This window comes from Cupressus sempervirens, chromosome 7 (assembly GCF_028749045.1).
Source record: "Cupressus sempervirens isolate cs-2001-9-10 chromosome 7, ASM2874904v1, whole genome shotgun sequence".
Taxonomy (NCBI): domain Eukaryota; kingdom Viridiplantae; phylum Streptophyta; class Pinopsida; order Cupressales; family Cupressaceae; genus Cupressus; species Cupressus sempervirens.
The window spans coordinates 764,070,351-764,092,816 of NC_143124.1; the positions used below are offsets into that span (position 1 = coordinate 764,070,351).

General features: G+C 32.8%; 1 protein-coding gene and 1 pseudogene across 2 annotated transcripts; both read left to right on the top strand.

Annotated features, from left to right (window-relative positions):
- The first annotated feature begins 749 nt into the window (after positions 1–749).
- LOC149549533 (receptor-like protein EIX1) lies at positions 750–4,399 on the top strand (annotated as a pseudogene). Its single transcript, XR_016354111.1, has 3 exons — positions 750–1,119; positions 1,215–1,358; positions 1,446–4,399. The product of XR_016354111.1 is annotated as a receptor-like protein EIX1 (transcript).
- On the top strand, positions 2,135–4,457 carry LOC149549534 (uncharacterized). Its single transcript, XM_089792891.1, has one exon. It carries the CDS (start codon positions 2,135–2,137, stop codon positions 4,310–4,312), a length of 2,178 nt encoding a protein of 725 aa, XP_089649017.1. The 3' UTR covers positions 4,313–4,457.
- Positions 4,458–22,466: the final 18,009 nt, after the last annotated feature.

Here is a 22,466-nt window from a genome sequence, read left to right on the forward strand (position 1 = left end):
GAAGCCTACATTCAAATTGCAAAGGTGATGATAAGACTATAATTTTTTTGGGAAATGGTAGTTATATAAGGAATTTTGAAGGTTAAAAGAACACAAATAGATACAAGCTAGATGTTGTATGACTAAATATTAGAAGGAAAAAAGTGCATTGAATAATGTATGGCACTAGCTAGCAAGTAAATTAGACTTCATATGACAAGAACAAAACATAAAACTTAAAGAATACTAATAACAACAAATGAGAAAAACCACAATAATAACACTAGAATTAAACAAAAAGATATAACTAGAATATTGATGATAATCTTCCAAACATTTTAGTTTTGATTATGTATTAAACTTTTTTAAATTAATAATTAAACATATTTCATAAAAAATAAATAAATTAAGAGACATAAATATGTACATTTTATCATATATAAGATGCCCTATAAACTACGATTTGTACATCAAGATAAAACTTGCTTCTGATTATTTTCCCGAGCTAAGTTAAAAGGAAACGTGGGATTTTTTTCCCGTCTTCAACAACCTTTGATTTGATTGCTGCATTCATTTTCGTATCCATATCACGATTGCCGTGTTAAATTCACTTTCCCGTGTCCACCGTCATGTTGACTTGTTCTCCTTCACTAACTTCATCCCGTCTCCCTTATTTAACCCCATTCTCCCTTCCTCATTACTCACTCTTCTTACCATTGTTCAAGCTGTATGCATTAAACCTTTGGTAGATAGCTATCTGCATTCTTGCCATGGATCGTTCCTCCGTTGCAATATGCTAATGTTTAATCGCATTCTCATGCTATTCACAGATGATAAATGGCAATACAATACTGTGCCTGCCACACGAAAGAGATGCTCTTCTTGATTTCAAAAGCCAGTTACATCCTTCACCTTTATTGCATTCATGGCAAGGCTTTAATTGCTGTGAATGGCGGGGAGTGGAATGCAGCTCCAACACATCATATGTTGTCAAACTCCGTCTTGCCAATCATGTGGAGAATTTGGAAGATTATTGGGTTAGCCAATTTAGTAGCAGAATTGCTAGAGATTTGTTCCATTTAGAATAGTTGGAGCATCTAGATCTAAGCTTCAATTATTTTGGGGGTGTTCTACCTAAAGGTATGTTTAACGAAACAATCTTTCATATTTGCTGTTTTAAACTGCTTTCCCTTACTTTAATTTGAGTAGATTTTTTGTTGTTGTTTAACATGTAGGTCTATTTGTCCTGAAAGAATTGAGACATCTGGATTTGAGCTTCAATTGGTTTGAAGGTGAAATACCAAATCAGTTTGCTTCCTTGCACAACTTAGCTTATCTTGACATGTGCGACAACGAGTTCAATGGTACAATTCCAAAAGGTATTTTTTACGAAGCAGCCTGTCATCACCATTTAAGCTTCCTCTTATAGAAATTTGAGTGGTTATCATTGTTGTTTACATGTGTAGGTTTATTTTGAGACATCTAGATTTGAGCTTGAATGATTTTGAAGGTGAAATATCAGAGGGTTTTGCTTCCTTGCAGAGTTTAGAGTATCTCAACTTGTCCAGGGCTGGGTTAAATGGTACAATTCCCTACCAATTGGGAAATCTCTCTCAGTTGGAAATTTTGGACCTATCTGTTGCAGACGTGTATGATTTTGGAACAGATGTATATGTTAGTGGTGGGGAAGTATGGAGTGCCGGTTTAGTGTGGACGAAAAAGTTGCAGAAATTGAAATATTTGTCCCTTAGTGGAGTAGTGTTGAATATTGCAGGAAAGCAATTGGAAGCACCCCTTTCTCATCTACATAATCTCTAGCAACTCCACCTTTTAGAATGCATGCTTTCAGGGCACATTCCCAATGCTATCCAAAACCTATCATTCCTTACCGACCTCCACTTGGGTTTCAAAAACTTTGAAGGACTAGTACCATTGTGGTTAGGAAATATGACTACTTTGGTTTCACTTTGGTTGTCCGAAAGTCCACTATTAAGCGGTTCATTTCCCTTGAGTCTCTCTCACCTACCTTCTCTCAAAGAGCTTGTATTAGGGGGAGAAAACTTAATCAGTGGAAATCTAAGTCAAATATTATATATCTGGGGAATGGTCTCAACTCAATGTCCTTTTTCTTTTAGGGTCTAATATAAAAGGAAGTATGACACCTTGTATTGGAAATATCACCTCTCTCATCTATCTTAGATTGACAAATATGGAAAATATGGAAGGTCCTATTCCTCCCATTGAAAATCTCTCCACCCTGCAAAATTTGGTTTTATATGATAGCTCATTGAATGGAGAGATTCCACCATCACTTGGTCAAATTCCATCTTTGTCTACTTTAGACCTTGATAGAAATATATTGGGTGGAAATATACCTTCTATGTTGGGTAGCCTTCCCTCTTTGGTGAACTTAGATCTTTCTTGGAATTCTTTGAGTGGAAATATACCTTCTAAGTTAGGTAATCTTTCCTCTTTGGTAGGATTAGACCTATCCTCCAATGTTCTAAGTGGAAATATACCTTATAAGTTGGATAGTCTTTCCTCCTTGGTGTATCTAGATCTTTCCTCTAATCAACTAAATGGGAGCATTCCCATTTCAATTGCAAGTCTTCATAGTCTCACGTCCATTGCCCTATCTTCAAACAATCTTCAAGGAATCATTTCTCTTAGTTCTTTTAACAAAATGACAAATCTTTTCGAACTTGATATATCCTACAATGGATTGGCTATCAAGATTGAACCAAATTGGATACCCACAATTTACCTTGATTCCTTACGCTTAGCCTCATGTAGTATTGGGGGCATAATTCCACCATTCATTTCCACACAATATAGATTGTCTAGATTGGATCTCTCCAATAATAGTCTATATGGAAATATTCTAGATTGGTTAGGGGTGCTTCCTGCATTGGAATATCTTAACTTGTCATACAATAACTTTCAAGGACAAGTTCCCTCAAGCTTGACTGTAAAAGGCTTTCATAGTGTTGATTTGCGAAGTAATATGCTCCAAGGTCCTCTCCCTTTTTCTCCAATGCCAACATTAAACATGGATTTATTAGACTTGTCTCAGAATAGATTCATAGGAGTTATTCTAATGGATATTGGCAATCTTCTACCATCCATTCAGTTTTTGTCACTTTCACCTAATGATCTAAGTGGTGATATACCTTCTTCAATTGGCCTTCTACAATATGTGGAGGTTTTAGGCCTCTCGAACAATAAATTATTTGGTAAAATACCATCAAGCATAATTAATTGTTCTAGTTTAACAAGATTAAACCTAGCAAATACAAGATTAATGGGACATATACCATATCATATGGGAATGCTAAGTGAAATCAGTTCAGTTCACCTCAAGGACAATATGTTAAAGGTAAACTTGCCATCAAGCCTTAAGAACTATTCTAGCGTACAAATTTTAGATTTGGCTAATAATCATTTTTCTGGGAATATACCATCTTGGTTGGGTCAATTCTTTGAATTGATGATACTTGTTTTGAGGTCTAACAAGTTTGAAGGAAATATTCCACAACAATTAAGCAATCTATCAAGTCTCCATGTTTTTGATATTTCACAAAATTATTTGATAGGTTCTATCCCACAACAATTGGTAGCATTGAAAAGTATGAGGAATTCTACAATGGGAAACTCACATGACAATGATGGTGGCTCCTACTATTACAAAGAAGAGATCCAAGTGTTCAACAAAGGATTAGAAATGGTGTATGTTAGTTTAGTGATGTTACTTATAACTTGCATTGATCTATCTATAAATAATCTATCATGCAACATTCCTTCAATAATGGGGAATCTTAAAAGTCTCCACACATTGAACTTATCAAATAATAGACTTACAGGAGAGATTCCAAGTAGTTTTGGATTACTTGCAGAATTAGAGTCACTTGATCTTTCAAATAATAAACTAAAAGGAAGGATTCCAAATGAAATGTTACAAGTTTCCTATTTAAGTTTTTTCATTGTAGCCAACAATAGTCTTTGTGGAAGAATACCAGAAGGAAGACAATTCAATACATTCAATTCCACATTTTTCATTGGGAAACATGATCTTTGTGGATTCCCAATTAACAACAAATCATGGAGATGTGGAGGGATGCCAAATTATAGTATACAAACCCCTCTTCTTGAGAATGACAATAATGAGGGAGGAGACATTCCATGGCATTGGTATATGGAGTGGATGACAAGTGTTTCCATTGGATTTTGGGGATTTTTTGGAATCTTGGCTACAAAAAGGCATTGGAGGAGAAGATTCATTCATGCGTTAGATGAGATTGCAATCAGTTTATTGAGTGGATTGATCAATAGGTAATGATATAGTAAAAAATTGTAAAATCATTATCCTGAAATATTCTCATTGTAATGAGTTTACCTTGTAATTTTATTATAAGTAGACAAATTTGATGTCTTATAGAACATTAACTAAATTCTAAGTTAATTCGTTACTTTTATTATAATTTTATGAGTAGGTCATCAATAAAATACAAGGACAATTTTTATGGTTTGAAATTTTAAATTAAAATATTAGGTATTTGTATTCATTATAGAAGTACAAATATTCAATTTAGTATTTTCATGAATATGTTTTTATAGTGATTTATTTCATTTAAGTAAAATAAAATTGTCCACCTATTCTTAGAACATGCATTCAATAAGTGAATTGTTTAAATATTTCAATTCAATTTTTTGAATTATTCAAGAATATGTGTGTTAATGAGGATTAAAGATATCCCAAGAGAACAAAACCATATGTTGCACATACCTTGAAGACAAGATAAAATAATATTGGCATTATGCTCATAAAATAAAATTAGTAGAAGTTATTTGTTTTAATTATGTTTGCAAATATTAATACTAAAAGAATATGGGAGTATCTCTAAAGTTATTTTATCAAACATTATTACCAAAATGACATATCGTATATTTAAGAAATATTAATATTAAAATCCTAGTACTAATATTTTTTTTGATATATGTAAATATTTGATAAAAAAGTTAAATATATATACTTTCTTCAAATAAAAAATAAGTCAATTTAAGTAATAGATATTTATTTCTATCTTCTAAATATTACTAAGTTTTATGTTTAAATTACACTAAAATTTAATTTGAGAGTGTCAATCCAACTCTTTCTAATTTAATCATTAAAACAAGTCTTTGTATATTTTTGTTACCTCAATTTTTTTATGATGACTTTTTTGAAAATAGTTTGTTTAGGTCACTCTTAAGACTTTCACAATATAATATATTATGTGTTATAATTTTATTGGGTTAGTATAGCTTTTTCTATATGCATACAATTTTATTAATAAAAGCATATATTCAATTATGAAATCACTCATCATTACTCACATTTTAAATATAATGTTCAATTGTAAGAAAAGATCATAAATAATTATTTTCTTAAAAACATTTTTCCACTTTTCTCATATTTCCTTAATATATATCAAGATTTTAAAGATAACCTAGACTCAAGATACTAAAAATAATAATGCATGCTTTCATTTTTTTTAAAAAGTTAATAGCATTTTATTGAAATATCTTATAATTATATTAAATTTTCTAAGAAATTTACTATTACCTTTTCTCAAATTATGTAAACAATTCATTCAATATCTACTTGACATTACTTAAAACTCAAAGGTTATAATTTTCATTGTCAGTTTGAATAATTATTTGGCTCATCATAATCTCAAAATTTGCTACATACTAAAGTTTCTATAGATGGATTCCTATGGGGTCTTGAACTTCTCATTTTTAGGAGAAGGAGGTCATATGAGGTCCTAAAATGATAAATGGTAATACTATGCTACCTGAAAGAGATGCTCTTGTTTCTTTCAAGAATTACTTACAATTGTTGGAAATATAGAATGAGTAACTAAGAGGGTAGGGGTGGTGTGGATTAGTTACCACTAAAATAAATCCCAGATCACTTAGATGTCAACAATAAACATTAGATTGAGAAAACTGATTATTGCTAATGCTTGGTAAACAAATAGAAAATGCTGTAACTCAGTAAATGTAGAGTGTGAATTACTTTTAGTAGATCTTAAAACATTAACAATAATTAACTTGCAAGCATAAGAGAATTAACATGAACACACGAGACACCATTATTTAATGTGGAAACTCAATTTGGGAAAAACCACCAATGCAACTAGTTATTGTTTTTCACTCTTCTGAAGTGAGTCATGTTAAGAGCCAACCTTGTTAAAGGTTACATTACACACTATTAGGTGTGACCCTATTAGGGGATTTAATCACCCTGCTAGGAGTGGCCTTTCTAGAGGTCTTAAAACAATTCAATGGAATTGCCACCTTGTTAGAGGATTTACAACTGGCTATTAAACCAACTATGTTAAGAGATTTTAGATCATTGCTACAATGGTTAGAGAGTAACAATGAAATGACCTGATTCTGATGCAACTAAATTGCTAAATCCATATCTCTTTTTTGCTTATACTTGATCCTTTTTGATTGAATATTAATTTTCTACTCTATAAGGATACTTGCTTATCCTTCAAGTTCACTCCCTCTCTTTTCCTTTTAATCCAATCAACACATTAGCACACACACTAGAAATCTCAACTTGACCTTTTATTTATACCTTTCAGATTGTCAAGTTAGGTCAAATCCAAATTACAATAGCCAATATTCATCATCATAGTTGGCCAGAATCAATACATAAAGTAATTAAGCTTCATATGCCAAAATAAGAAGAATCCTTTGAAAGCTGAGCCTACTCGGTAGAAACTAGCTGACCCTACTCGGTAGAAACTAACTTTGGAATGATTCTCTATGTTAACCAACAAAAGCTTGGTTAACACTACGAACTTGCAAAAATCCTTTGTCAATCGAGTGAACTCGATGAATACTAACTCTATCCAACTTTTCCTTTGTTAACTGAGTGAGCTTAGTTAACACTATTTTTTGCCTAAATTCCTTCGATGCCCAAGTGAGCTCGGTAGACACTATCATCTATTTAGAGTGAACTTTTGAATGCTTGGTAGATAAGGAAAACTATCTTCACTGACCAAGTGAGCCCAGTAAGCAATATCTATCAATTGATATAACATTTGTGTAACATCAAAGACAACACACAATTAATCAATTGTATCCAACAATCTCCCTCTTTGGCATTGATGGAAACACAACATGTTATATCACAATGAAATTTTGAGAACACCAGTGCAATTAACATATCAAAGAACCTAGTGATGTAATCCAAAACAAAGCACTTTGCTATAAAATATTAGTTTGTAAGAGAACTGGTGCAAGGAAATGAAATCAAATTGGAATGTGTCCATGCAAAAGAACAAATTCAGACATATTCACCAAGCCATTACCTAAGGATGCATTCTTGTATCTAAGAGGTAAGCTAGGCATCATTCACCTATCCAAAGCTCACTAACTAAATTTTACTAATGCATCAACTAGAACCAAGTTAAAGATCAATCAATTGATGTAGCATAATCAAGAAAATATTGAATATGAATTAATACTCAAGGTACGATAATACAAATTTGGCATGTGTTGTCTTTGGAATATGTTGTCAAAGAGGGAGAATTTTATTGTCATATCTTTATCTTTCTAAGATTTTATAGAGGGAGAAGTTTGCAAATAAGGTATGCAAAGGAGAATACAACATAAAGCAGAAGTTCTTGTGTAAAATCAAAGAGGGAGAAATTTTTTGTCAAAGGGAGTTTTGTTTTCAAAATTTCAATATGCTATGACATGTTGTGTTGCCATCAATGCCAAAGAGGGAGATTGTTGGATACAATTGATTAATTGTGTTTTTTCCTTGATGTTACACAAATGTCATATAGATTGATAGACAATGCTTACTGAGTTCACTTAGTCAGTGAAAATAGTTTTCCTTGTCTACTAATTGTTCACAAGTTTACTTTGAATAGATGATAGTGCCTATCGAGCTCACTTGGGCAATGAAGGAATTAAGGCAGAAAAGAGTGTTAGCCGATCTCACTTGATTAAAAAAGGGAAAGTTGGACAGAGTTAGTATTCACTAGGTTCACTCGGTTGCCAAAGCATTTTTGCAAGTTCATAGTGTTAATCGAGCTTCTATTGGTTAACATAGAGAATCATTCCAAAGTTAGTTTCTACCAAGCAGGGTCGACTTTGAAAGGATTTTTTTTGTTTTGGCATATGAAGCTTAATTACTTTATGTATTGATTCTAGCTAACTATGGTGATGAATATTGATTATTGTAATTTGAATTTGGTCTGAATTGACAATCTGGAAGGTATAAATAAAAGGTCAAGTTGAGATTTCTAGTGTGTGCAAGTGTGTTGATTTGAATTGAAAAGAAAAGAGAGGGAGCAAACTTGAAGGATAAGTAGGTATCCTTGTGGAGTAGAAAAGTAATATTCGATCAAGAAGGATCAAGTTTAAGCAAAAAAGAGATCTAGATTTAGTAATTTAGTTGAATCACAATCAGGTCATTTCATTGTTACTCTCTAACCATTGTAGCAGTGATCTAAAATATCTTAATAGAGTTCATTTAATAGGCAGTTGTAAATCCTCTAACATGGTGGCAATTCCATTGAATTGTTTTAAGACCTTTTGCAAGGTCACTCCTAACAAGGTGATTAAATCCTTTAACAATGTCACACATATCAATGTGTTTTTTAACCTTTAATAGGGTTGGGTCCTAATAGGGCTCACTTCAGAAGAATAAAAAATAGTAACTAGTTACATTGGTGGTTTTTCCCAAATTGGGTTTTCATGTTAAATCCCAGTGTCTCATGTGTTCATGTTATTTCTCCTATGCTCGCAAGTTAATTACTTTAATGTTTTAAGATTTGCTAAAAGTAATTCACACTCTACATTTATCGAGTTACAACATTTTTCTGTTTGTTTACCAAGCATCAATAGTAATCAATTTTCTCAATCTAACGTTTATTGTTGACATCTAAGGGATTTCAGATTTATTTTAGTGGTAACTAATTCACCCCCACTCTCAGTTACTCCTATATTTCCAACAACAATATCTTATGCACCTCTATTGTGTTCATGTCAAGGCTTTAAGTGTTATGCATGGGGGGGGAGGGGGGGGGATATGTGAGAGGAATGCAAATCTATCAACTCAAAATGTTGTCAATCTTCATCTCGTCAATCATGTGGAGAATAAAAAAGACTATTGGGGTAGAATATTTAATGGTATATTTTCTAGAGACTTGTTTCAATTAAAGTAGTTGGAGCATCTATATTTAAGCTTCAATTATTTGAGTGTTTTTCTATCCAAATGTGGATTAAAAAATTGAACCCCATATCTATTAGCCAGATGATACAATCAATCATAAAGAAAAGAAATAGCAACAACAAATAAAATAGGAATAAATACTTTTTCTTTATTTATCAAACAATGCTTTGTCAATATATCTTATTATTGGTAAAAAAGGAATTACAAAAAGATTTATATGAAGAAAACACAACCTCAAAAAAAAAAAATATGCACATGTACCTAGATATTTATTTATTTTCATATACTAAGAAAAAATTTACACAATGAACATTTCATTCTTCCTAGACATCTTTATCCACACCCTCTCCCTCATATTCTAAAATTTCTCTTGCATTCATATTTAATGAAGAGATAATTTTCCTAAACTTCTTTGTGCTAAGGTTATTACTAGACATCAACACTAAATTAAATGCATTCAACATTTTATGACTCGTCCTCTTTTCATGTATCATAGATATCATGACCACTCTAAGGATAACTATAAAAGTTTATATTACACAATCAAACAACTCATTGATAATGATATTTTTTGTATATCATCTTCTAATGAGCTTAATGTCAATAGTAAATTTTTGAATTAATATATAAGCCTTTATTATGTTGGTCCAAACTATGCAACATTGTTTTCCTACTCCTTGGGGGATCTTTGTTATGCATAGTGTAGTACACTTTGTGAGTAGTATAACAGGTCCCCTTTATCCTTGTTTCTACACTTGTGGGAAATATTATTATTTTAATCTCTCTCATTCTCTTCAAGCCTCCACTTTTTCATTTGTTAAGTGGTATTTTTTTCTTAGGTGAGATCCAATTTGTAGTGCTCCTCATGTTTGTAGTCTGAACCTTGTAATATTATGATTCAAGAGATACTTAATACTCTTGTTATGTTTCATTTGAGATGACCTAAGGGTCGGATGCTATACTTTGATTTCAGTATAATAGATGCTATATTGCTATATTTTTTAGTTTATCATATTTGCATATTGATGCCATTTTGAGATGACAATAGCTCTATGATGATATCTAGTTATTTGGTATTTGGACATATCTCTGATTCTATTATGTGATGGATTTTATGTTATGAATATTTACTTCATTCTTTCTTTATGTTATGTTTTATGTCAAAGTGAGTAATGTAAATGGATTATTTTAGTATAATTGAGAAGTAAAATTAGGCATTTAATGCATTTATTGATTTGGCTATAATATTCTATGCAATTGCACTTGATCATGTGTTTTAGTGTGCAAGATTTATATCCCTAGAAATGGCACACAAAATTAGTGACTCAACTATTCATTTAACCAATGTCATCCCTGTATGGTTGACGTATCTTTTAAAATGTTTAAATTAAACCCTCTCGTTATTTGTTAAATTAAGACTCATTTGGATTATATGACTAGACCTACAAAAGTGTCTGTGCATTTAAAGGTTCACATTGTTGCGAAAGTTGTTAAGGAAATTTCTATGATTTTGGGTTTTCGACCTTTATTTATTTGATTTTTAATTTCTGGCAGCTTTCTCTAGACGAATTCTAGGTACTTAGAATAGCCTATTTTTGTTTGGGTCAATTTGGAGTCTAGCTAGTCTAAATGGCTATTTACCCTAATTGATTATTCACTCAAAAAGTGAATAAGTATTGAAAGAGGAATTTAAATCCTCGCTTCTCACTTTTGCAATTTGGAAAATTGGGAGCTTTTTTTGAAATCTTTTTCTAAAGAATTGGTTTTTTGTTTTTTGTGAGAGCTACAGGCATGGGATCTTCGTGAGGATGAACTCGTTGGATCTATCTTGGGGAGACCTTGGTTTTCTATCATTTTCAACTATATCTGCATATTATTTACTTTACCTGGCTATTTTTTATTTTCGCTCTTTTGGTTATCAAGTTAGGGATCTTTTGTTTTCATGTTTCAACTCCATTTCTAGTTTTGTTTCTAGTAGCTATTTGTTTGGAGGCTGAGAATTACTGTTCCTCTCTATTTTTTTTTGTTGGTTCTGCCCAGTTGGTTAGGCATGAATGTTTTCCTAGTTTTTGGGATGAGGGTTTGGGGTTTGCACCATTATGCTGGCCATTTTTGCATACAGTATCTAAATCCAAATTTTATTAGATTTTTGAGGCTTTTGTGCATTAAGATCAAATGGGTTTTTATTTCAAAGTTTTCTAGTTTAGGGGTTTTTACCTCATTTTGTGTGCCACTCTATTTTCTCAGGTTTTCTTGGCATGATGTTGGTCGTGGACCTGGATCATCCATTTGGATGTCAGTTGGACCATTGTTTAACTTTTATGTTGCATTGGAATGCATGCCACATCCGTCCTCCTGAGTGTATTTTTGGTTGAGTGATATTTTTCTTGTGTTCCCTTCGAGTCCTTATGTTTTGATCTTTGTGATGGTGGTGTGCCACACACAAGTATGTGCACATACATTTGTCAGGTGACTTGAGACACCCAATATTCCATGGTTATATAGAAGTATGATCATTTGGGGTTGGGTTGGGAATATGCATGCCTATAGGAACTCATCATTAGATGAGCATGGGTAGGGTAGGGTAGCATATGGGGGGAGCTTCTACTTACATAGCTTGGTGAATATTTATTGAGGGTTGGCATGCATAAGCTTTAAGTAAGTGATAACTAAATAAAACACCGGGTGGTAATAAAACTTAAGATAATAAAATACTTAGTATGAGAGCCTTCTATTGGGGAGTTGAGCTACATGATCTGAGCTTGGGCTTTTCGATACCAAGTGACTCTCCATGATGTTAGCTCCTATATAGTAACCCATTGAGTGTCTAACCAGGACCTGTAGTTCTTGCATTATCTCATAATCTTGGTTTCAATCATCATTACTATGTGGTGTGAGTGTTAGCCACATACATTGTGCTTTATGTGTATTTGTGATTGGATCATTATCTCCATCAGTATGGTGAGAGTGGACCTACAGGTTTCATGTAGTTGGGAGGCATAGCTACCGATACAATTACTGGGGGCTAGTGTATAAAGATAGTCTATTGTCCTAGTGCAACTATTGCTAGATGTTTTTACTTGGTACTTTAGGTTATGGAGTATGCTTTCTTGTGATTTATTCTTTCATTGGAATGCTTGGATATCATGTTTAGATGATGTTAGTTTATTTGACACGTTCCCTTATTTTTATGTTTAGCATATGATTAGATGATGTTATCTACTTAGTTGGAGGTTCTATTGCTTATTGGTTTAGCACATTAGATTTCCTATTCTTATGATATTATTATGCTTTAGTAGTGATGTCCTTATAAGATAGCTCCGATTATATAGTTGGTAGTTTGGGATGTTATGCACAAGGGATGGCTAGGACCTTCAAGATCTCATGATGCTATTATGGTTAGGAGGAATTGCACATGAGTTTGGTTATTCTTGTACATTGTGATATTACTTTCAGTATGATATTTTACTACTATATTTTAGATGGTTATTGTAGTTTCCATTTTGCACTTTAGTGTTTGAGTGTCTATGCCTCAATTTGTGGATCTAATTCTCCTCGATGTGGAGGAAATTCATTTCTTATCTTTTTAACTTAATTTTTTTTGGCTTGGTGCTTTGGATCCTTGCACGAAATTGCACATTCTCATGTGAGAGTGCAAAAGTTCACATGGTCTGCTAAGTTTTCTCATGCAATTCTTAGTACTTTCTTATGCAAAATTGCACACCAGTTATGGGTGTTTTGGCTATTGGGCCAAGTACTTCCTCATGTCATTTAGTCCATTTCCTCATGTGAAAGGTAGTTTCTCATGTGGCATGCTACACTTCCTCATGCAAAATTTTGTCATTTATTGTCCTCACACAAAAAATAGGGGACATCTCAATTGGTTTTTGGGGAACACAATTTTGTGTTTTAAAGACCCTTTGGGTTTGTTTAATTTACCATGCTTTAAAAGATCAAAGATTTTTGTTCTATTTTTGTCTTTGGTCTTCATTTCTCTACTTGTGTGTGTAAGTTTCATAGTGACATTTGGATATTTGTTGGTAGTTGGTATTGTGGTTAAGTCTTCCATTGTGATCTTTGTGATCCTCATATGTTGAGTGTCATGTACATCCATACTTGTTTTAATTTTATTTTTTTATCTTGGCTTGTATTGAATCCTTGTTCCAAGTATCTCTGGGTAGAGCATTACATAATCATACATAAAAATGTTAGTTTTGATGAAAGGAAGGATGGGAAAAACTAGGGCCAATGGCACATCCAACTCTCTGAACTACCCTACAAGAGTTAACACAATGGAAGCAAACACAAAACACAACAACCAAAGGAGGACTCAGAAGAGTGAAATAATTTTATTGATTCATCAAAATATATTCATACATGCCTAGCTATAAGGCCTTCTACATTAGGGCCAAATACATTCACATTCAAAGATCTAATAGAAAATTCACACTTTCCAGTTCTGCTTTGCAATCCTCTTCAGAACTGCCTAAACTCCTAATTGCTTAGCTCTAAGCCTAAACACTCTATTTATACTAGCAAAAATGGCTTATATATCATTCTAGAACATGGAGAAGCTACAAGTCATCTCTCAATAAATATTAAATTAAAATAAACCAAAATTAAATACACAAGTCAACCTACATCAGCAATTAACTATCCTGAAATTGGTGTTTGGGAAAAACTGTGATATCTCCTAGCTCCGATTGACTTATAAATCACACTTCAAACCATGGATAGATATCTAGTCCTCTACAACCCCTTAAGTGTACAAGGTCTGATTCTTTAAGGAAAAGTGCATATCTATTTTGAAAGTCAGGCACATGAAACTATCATTTAGAACTGCTAGCAAGCGACGTTCTAGGAGAATTTCCATATCTCCAAAACTATAAGGAGTTAGGGCTTGCATTTTGGAAAATAGATAGTACTCTAGGACCCCTTGAATCCCTAATGTGTGTAGACCTATATTCTATTGGTTCCCAAAATCATAAATTGGAAATCCAAGAGCCTGCCACTTCTCTGATAGGACTTCTCAATCAGTTCTGGCCAACAAACAAGAATACTTCTTGATTCTCCTACACTTTAGGCTCTGCTATACTCAGGTGGGTTAACCTTTACCTCAAAATGCTGACTATTTGGTTCAAGGTTTTTCTATAGTGAAATTAAACTTGGAGTTCTTCGATTGGCAAGGTCCTCAAACTTGACAAAACTAAAACTAGATGCTGAATATTTGATAATTGAATATTTTGTATAAATTTTGTTAATAATGAATTTAATGCTTGCAAAAAGAATATATATAGATTTTTTGACTTTAATAACAAAAGACCAGTGCTTTGTTAATCTGAGCGATAGAGTCATCTTTGACGAACTTTCACATACAACTTCATAATGTTCAATGCACTTATACTACCAACAATTTTAATAATCCAGATATGATAGACCAATTATAATGCAATCTTAAATTAGTCTAGATTGAATTTTAACTCTGCAGGGAGACAAACTGGATAGAGGTATGAAAACAATTCAATATTTCACAACACCAATGATGATCAAATCTAAAATGCTAATTGATCATGTCCACTTATCCGATATCAAAATCATATATAGAGTTCTAAAATATAATTATTAAGGATGATTCTCCTGCAGTTTAAATCTCCATGTCATTAAAGATAAACACAAGACATTTTATTTTATTAAAAGTAAAATAATGGACTTTATATTACAAAATCATAATTAGCCCTTATTCCTCCTTACAAAAGTATAAATATAAAAATGCTCCTTTTAAAGTAGATGCGAATGTTTGAATGTGAATATTACCATGTCTTATCTAAAATAATAAACTCATATTTATATCCTATATTGCTCTAAAGTCGTGACTTTTATCTTGCCTAATTGCACCTCTTTATTTAAATAATCCTTCCCTAACATAGTCATAACTAGGACTTTTACTAATTTTAATTTAATCTTTTAAAAAAGCTTTTTCTGTTTGTCTATTACTTTCCTCTTAGGCATTGAATACAAATCTCCATATTTGTGTATGACTCTAAACCAACATGTAAACTAATTAGCACTGCGATTGCACAGGATGCCCATGTTTGAATATTATGGTGATCTTTTGGAAGTCGTGATACTTTCACTAGTCATCTTGAACACTCGATGCAACTGCTAGAGTTATCAGACTTACACACACATAATTTATTTTTTATCATTGATGTAGATTCCTTAGAGTATTCCAACATGCTTACTTTTGCTGGCGATTATTCTATAGCCAAAATCACTTCCTTTGTGGTATTCAAATGCAAGCAACTTGGAAATTTGATTTTCAGTGTTATGCTTAGCAAGTCTTAGCATGGTCTTGGGTAAAGAAATAACTAGTGCCTTTGTGTCTGCCATCTTTTAATCTTTAGACTTTCGAATAACATGCCTACCAATTCACTAGAAATAATCTCTCCATTGTATTTCATAATCTCACCATTAAATTAGCATATTAGATAGCTTCTGAGTTTGACTTTTGGTATTAATAATCTTTGCCACCATTAGGTAGAAACCAAGATTCTGTCCCCATCTATGTAGTTTGTCCTTGTGGTGTTTTACACATTTGAAAGTACTTGCACTTGGTATCCTTTGGTATGGTCTCCTACTTTCTTTTTCTTCATGTTACATTAAAAAATGATAAGTGGGACAAGTTCACAATCTCTTTATATGATCACATGTAGTGTATCATCATGATTATCCACCCTGAAACTCAATGAAGTTCAGTCATTAGGAAGTGGCGACAAGATTACTGAGGCTAGGCATTATCTAGAGTGAATAGTGCAGGCCTAAGATATATTTTGATAGATAACACTGGAAGAGTTCTTGAATGGAGATCTGTGCATTGGCATTTGAAGAATCTGCCTTTTGAAGTATGCATTGGAAGTATAAATTCTCTAAACCATACACATGCATATCAGTGTGGCATTGTTCTTTAATTGTATCATACTTTGATCTATGTATCTCATGTTCTAATGTGGGAAATGAAATACCCATAATGTATTCTATAGTTAGTAATTAGATTCAAACATGCTAGAAGGCATAGTTATCACTTATGTTCTTTTTCTAACTTTCATTGACCTCTCATTAAATGCACACCATTCAAGTACAAGAAAATGTATAACTTCATAGTCTTTATATGACAATACTTTATCCCCTTGAAAATTTGGTATTATTACTTAAATGGAGGTCAAAATTTTGCAAGAAAATTTGAGCTCCATCACATTCATAATGGAAAATTAGTTACATGGTCTACAACAGGCACCTAGAAACCAGAAAACATAGTTTCAACAGAACCTAGTTTCAAGAGCAAGATAAAAACTCAAAACATTTAGGATAGCAATATAACCTAGCATGCTCCTACATTAGAAAACTAGGGTTGGACAAAATTATTCTCCTAAATCATTAAGATGTCACAACTTGAGCTGAATCAAACTTAGATTGAGAAATCCATGAAGCATCTTCCATGGGTCTATTCTTCCACTTCACTAGATATTCATAATAATCTTTTCCTCTTGTGCTCTTACCAATTCTCTGATCCAATACCTATTCAACTTCTTCAATTTTATTCTCTGGATAGTCTTCTAATACAAAAACTTCATCATCTAAGTCATGACACTTGTATAAATTAGCAACATTGAATATAGGAGATATAGTCATCAGGTAACTCTACTTCATAAGTATCTCCACTATAAAAAAATTTCAAGATCTTACATGGTCCAAACTTCTTGATCTCTAGCTTATTGTATGTTCCAATAGAAAATCTTCCTTTCTTTAGATTAACCATTACCTCATCACCAACTTGAAAATCATGATGTCTCCTAGACTGACTAGCATTCTCCCTATACTTCTGATTACTTTGTTCTATCCTCAACTTCACTTCCTTATGCAAAGACTCCATATAATCAAAAAATTATTCTCCTACAACACTTCTCTTTTCTTCACCAACAATATCTCTCAAATCTAATACTCCTCTAGGATTTAATCTAGTAACAATCTCAAAAGGTGTCTTTCCTGTACTCCTATTCACATAATTATTATATGCAAATTCAACTTGTGCCAATACCATCTTCCAATTACTTGGCTTATTTCCAACTAAACATCTCAGCAAATTACCCAAGCTTCTATTCAGAACCTCTATTTTTCCATCTATTTGTGGGTAGAATTTAGAACTAAACTTAAATTCAGCACCCATCTTCTTCCATAAAGTCTTCCAAAAATAACCAACAAACTTACTATCTCTATCAGAAATAATGCTTCTTGGTAATCCATGCAATCTCACGATCTCTTTGAAGAAAATTTTAGCAACATGCTCAGCATATGATGTCTTCTTACATGGTATGAAATGAGCCATTTTAGAAAAATTTTCCATTACAACAAATATGGAATCATACTCCTTCACTGTCTAAGGCAGTCCAAGAACAAAATCCATAGTAATATCACTACAAGGTTTCTTAGGAATAGTAATAGGTATATACAAACCAATATTTTGACTCACTCCTTTTGCAACTTGACATACTCCACAACTCTTTATAAATTTTTGAATATCATTATACATTTGCAGCCAATAATACTTCTCTTTAAGAAAACTTAATGTCTTATCAATTCCAAATTGTCTAGCCAATCCACCACTATGCTTTTCCTTAATCAGATTCAACCTTGTAGAACCTCTAGGAATACAGAACTAAATACCTTTGAAGAACATACCTTCTTGAATGAAATAATCATCATACTTACTTACATGATTTATCAAATTTGGTGCTCTGCACTCTCTCCATGCCTTAGAAAAATTAGGATCAACATCATACAACTCTTTCATTTCATCAAAACCAGGAACTTCAACATTCATTTTAGTCAACAAAGAATGTCTTCTACTCAATGCATTAGCAACTCTATATTGAAATCTGATTAAAAAGATCATTATAAAAGAGGGAGATTGTTGCAAAGAAGGAAGATTGATGTAAAAGAATTTTTTTAATCATTGTTTTTTCATTGATATCAAACTTGCTATTTGCTAGAATGACAATTGCTTATAAGATCCAAGTACTATCACTTAGTTGATTGATGAAGAGGATTTAATCAATAAGATGTAATAAAAGCATGTAACGGAAAGGTTGAGTTATGGTTTTGTAATGAAGTACAAGGATTAGTTAAGAAAATGGTAAAATGATGTATTGAAAATACACTTGAAGATACAGAGGTTGGCCACACTTAGAAACTCTAGAAGGATAAGTTGTAACAACGTTGTCTACAAAGCTTGACTAAATTCATTAGTGGGTGTCGAGCAAGCTAGTTCATGCCAAGAAGATTTTCAATAAGTGTCCAGCAAATGAAAAATCTAGTGTGTGCCAAGTGATATAGAAGGAGCCAAGCAATTTCAAGTACTAAGCAAAGTAATAGGTGTTGCGCATTAGTAAAACATAGTTGATGCTAAGTGAATCTATAGTAGGTGCCAAGCATTAGAAAAAATTACTTGATGTTGAGTAACATAGTATGTGCCAAGCATTAGAAATTCAATAGTGCGGAGCTACTACATTATTTGAAAAGTCAAAGATTCACTAGATCTGAGTTGACAAAGTTTGTTACCTTGAATTTTCTGAAGTAGGTGGAAGATAAGGATGATGAGCTGGTGGCATAGAATATTAGGTAAACCATTTTTTGGAAAATTTAGGAGGATTCTACATGATGTTTCTAGAAGAAAAAAGATAAGGGGTAGATTCATTGAATCTTACCTAACCCATTCAAACTAAAATTAAAAGCAGGAAGATTTGAGTAGGAAAAGTATTCCAGACTTCTATTTAAGGAGTTATAGGTCAAGAAGCAAGAGTGGTTGAACAGTGTCAAGAAGAAGGCATCAAGAGGGATGAATAGACTACATAGACTCTACTTCAATAAGTGACCATAGACGTGATTGCATTGGCACAAAAAGCATGGAGACTCAGGGAGACAAAGCTTGAAAGGAGGACAAGCTATTAGAGTTGCAGAGATTGAAAGCCAGGCAATTTTGGGAGCTAAATTGAGATATGAAATGTACAAGTTAAGTTGTGAATTTTATCAAGTCAAAAGCCCTTATTGTTACTCTTTAGAAATTGTATCAATTAGGGTAAAATATTATGGACTTATGTTGATTTAACAACTATTTGCAAATCCTTTAACAAGGTGGCATTCCAAGTGAATGTTCTAAAGTTCTTTAAACAAGCCCACTTCTAACAGGGTGGTTGAAATCCTTTAACCAGGTCACATTCAATAGTGTGTTGTAGCTTTTAACAAGGTAGACCTTTCACAAGGCATCACTTCAAAAGAGTAAAAATTGAGGACCATGTTACTGTTGGTTTTTCCCAAATTGGGTTTCCAAGTAAATCACTGTGTTATGTGTTGATCTTTCATGTGTTATTCTTGCATGTTGATTTATCAGTAACTTGCTTAGAAAATAAATGTTTATCTTGGATGGATGATTAGTTAAATGGGCTCACTATATTTAAGTGAAAAGTTTTATTAAGAGATTTGGACCTTGAATAACTGATTCAGCCCCCTTCTCGGTGATTCTAAAGTATTTCTAACCATTGGTATTAGAGCCATCTACTAATTTAGTTTAAAGGTACTAGAAGCAGCAAGATCAAGATGTCCAAGAGAGAAGTTCCCAATATCAACAGTGATAACTTTTTGGGATGACAAAATTTAATGAAATTGGATCTTGGATCAATAGGCGATCAAGCAAAAACCTCAATCAAAGTGGAACATATTGATCCAGTTGGAGCCCCTACTAAAAAAGATTTAAATAAAAAGAAGGAGAAGAATTAGGCAATGCTGGAAATTGCCTCTACCCTTACCTATGTTGAATTTGATGACATCAAAGGATGTGACTCTGCATTCAAAATGTGGAAAGCCCTAACATATATCTATGGAGGAGATCAGAATGTCCAAAGAGAAAAAGGAGAAAGCCTTGGAGGAAAGTTCAATGACATGATAATGGAGGAAGGTGAGAACATTTCCCAATATTAGTTAAATGGGCTCACTATATTTAAATGAAAATTTTTATTAAGACATTTGGACCTTGAATAATTGATTCAGCCCCCTTCTCAATTATTCTAAAGCATTTCTAACAATTGGTATCAGAGCCATCTGCTGATTTAGTTTAAAGGTACTAGAAGTAGGAAGATCAAGATCTCCAAGAAAGAAGTTCCCAATATCAACAGTGAAAACTTTGCGGGATGAAAAAATTTAATGAAGTTGGACCTTGGATCAATAGGTGATCATGCAAAAACCTCAATCAAAGTGGAACATATTGATCCAGCTGGAGCCCCTACTACAAAAGATTTAAGCTACAAAACATTTAAATAAAAAGAAGGAGAACAATCAGGCAATGCTAGAAATTGCCTCTACCCTCAACTATGCTGAATTTGATGACATCAAAGGATGTGACTCTGCATTCAAAATGTGGAAATCCCTAACATATGTCTATGGAGGAGATCAAAATTTCCAAAGTGAAAAAATAGAAAGCCTCGAAGGAAAGTTTGATGACATGATAATGTAGGAAGGTGAGAACATTGCTCAATATGCCTCTAGAATAAAGGAAGTAGTAAGTGCAATAAGAAGTTTGTATGGTCATCTAGAGATGATGAAATCGTTAATAGAAAATTCTTAAGAACCTTGCTCCCCATCTATGCTATTATATTTTTAGCTATCCAAGAGTTAAGATGTGTACTAGGAAACAAGCTAACTCCTGAAGTTATAGTGGGAAGACTGACTACATTTGAGTTGTCCATATTTGATAACTATAAACTTGAGAATCTTCAATCTACTTTCAAGGGCAAGCTGACATTTAAAGAAACTGAGGAGGTGAAACCAAAGAAGAAGAAAAGAAAGAAAAAATATGTATCCAATGATAGCAACACAGATGAAGAAGATGTAGAACAATTGGAAGCATTGTTGGCAAAAAGATTTCATAGAGGCAAAGGAAAATTCAAAGGTAAGTTGGCTATCATTTGTTTTAATTGCAATGAAGTAGAACATATTGCTACAAGATGCACATAGAAAAATAATTACAAAAAATGAAACAAGAATAAGAACAAAATAGAAGATGATAGCAAAGATTACAGAGACAAAGGTAAAATGTGCTACATTGTTGAAGAAGAGGATTCTGATTAAAATGATGATGAGGTGGTCTGTATAGCCATGAAGGATGAGTAAGATGAAGATGAGGCAAAAGAACTAGTAACCTATGTGGACAAAAATAACAAGTGGATCATAGATAGTGGATTCTCACATCACATGATAAGAGAAAAAAGTAAGTTCGGTACCTTAACTTAGTATGATGGAAATAGTGTTAGATTTGGAAATGTTGATCCATGTCTAATCAAAGGAAAAGTTTCCATTAAACTTATAGAGAAAATTTCATGTTATAATGCATATTATGTTGAAGGATTGAACTACAATCTACTGAGTGTGTCACAATTAAGAAATATAGGTTACAAAGTAGAGTTTGAAAACAAAGCTACCAAAATCTATGACACTGATGGAAATATGATAGGAAAAGGAGACCAAACTAGGAGTAATCTATTTTACCTAGATATGGAGGATGCAACTTGTCTTGCTATAAGATTTGAGGATGCCTAGCTCTGGCATAAAATGCTATGTCATCTCAACTATGATAATTTGACTAGCATCAGCAAAATGAAGAAAGTCAAAGGCTTGCCTAAACTGAAAAAGTTGACAATACAATGTGCAAATAGTGTTAGCTACGAAAGATGACTAGGTCAAGTTTCAAAAGAAAAACCTACACTTCCAAAGAAGTATTAGAGTTAGTCCATACATATTTATGTGGCCCAATAGAAGTGAAAAACTACAAAGGAAATAGATATATAATGTTGTTTTTGGATTACTACTCTGGGATGATGACTATCATGTACTTAAAGAAAAAATTTGATGCATTTCAAATATTTAAGTGGTATTTGGCCAAGGTTGAGAAAGAAATTAGAAGGAGTCTAAAGTTCCTAAGATCAGACAGAGGAGGAGAGTTCACATCAAAAGAATTTGAGACATTTTGCAATGATAAAGGAATCAAGAGACAAACATCAGCACTTAGAACTCCACCACATAATGTCATTGTAGAGAGGAGGAATAGATCAGTGATAGACTATTCAAGAACATTAATGATGGATAAGAATGTTGCTTTAAAGTACTAGAGAACCTGTTAGTACTGCTATCTACACCTCGA

Coding starts and splice junctions, on each gene's coding strand:
- LOC149549534 (XM_089792891.1), top strand. CDS start 2,135: ATGACACCTTGTATTGGAAATATCACCTCTCTCATCTATCTTAGATTG.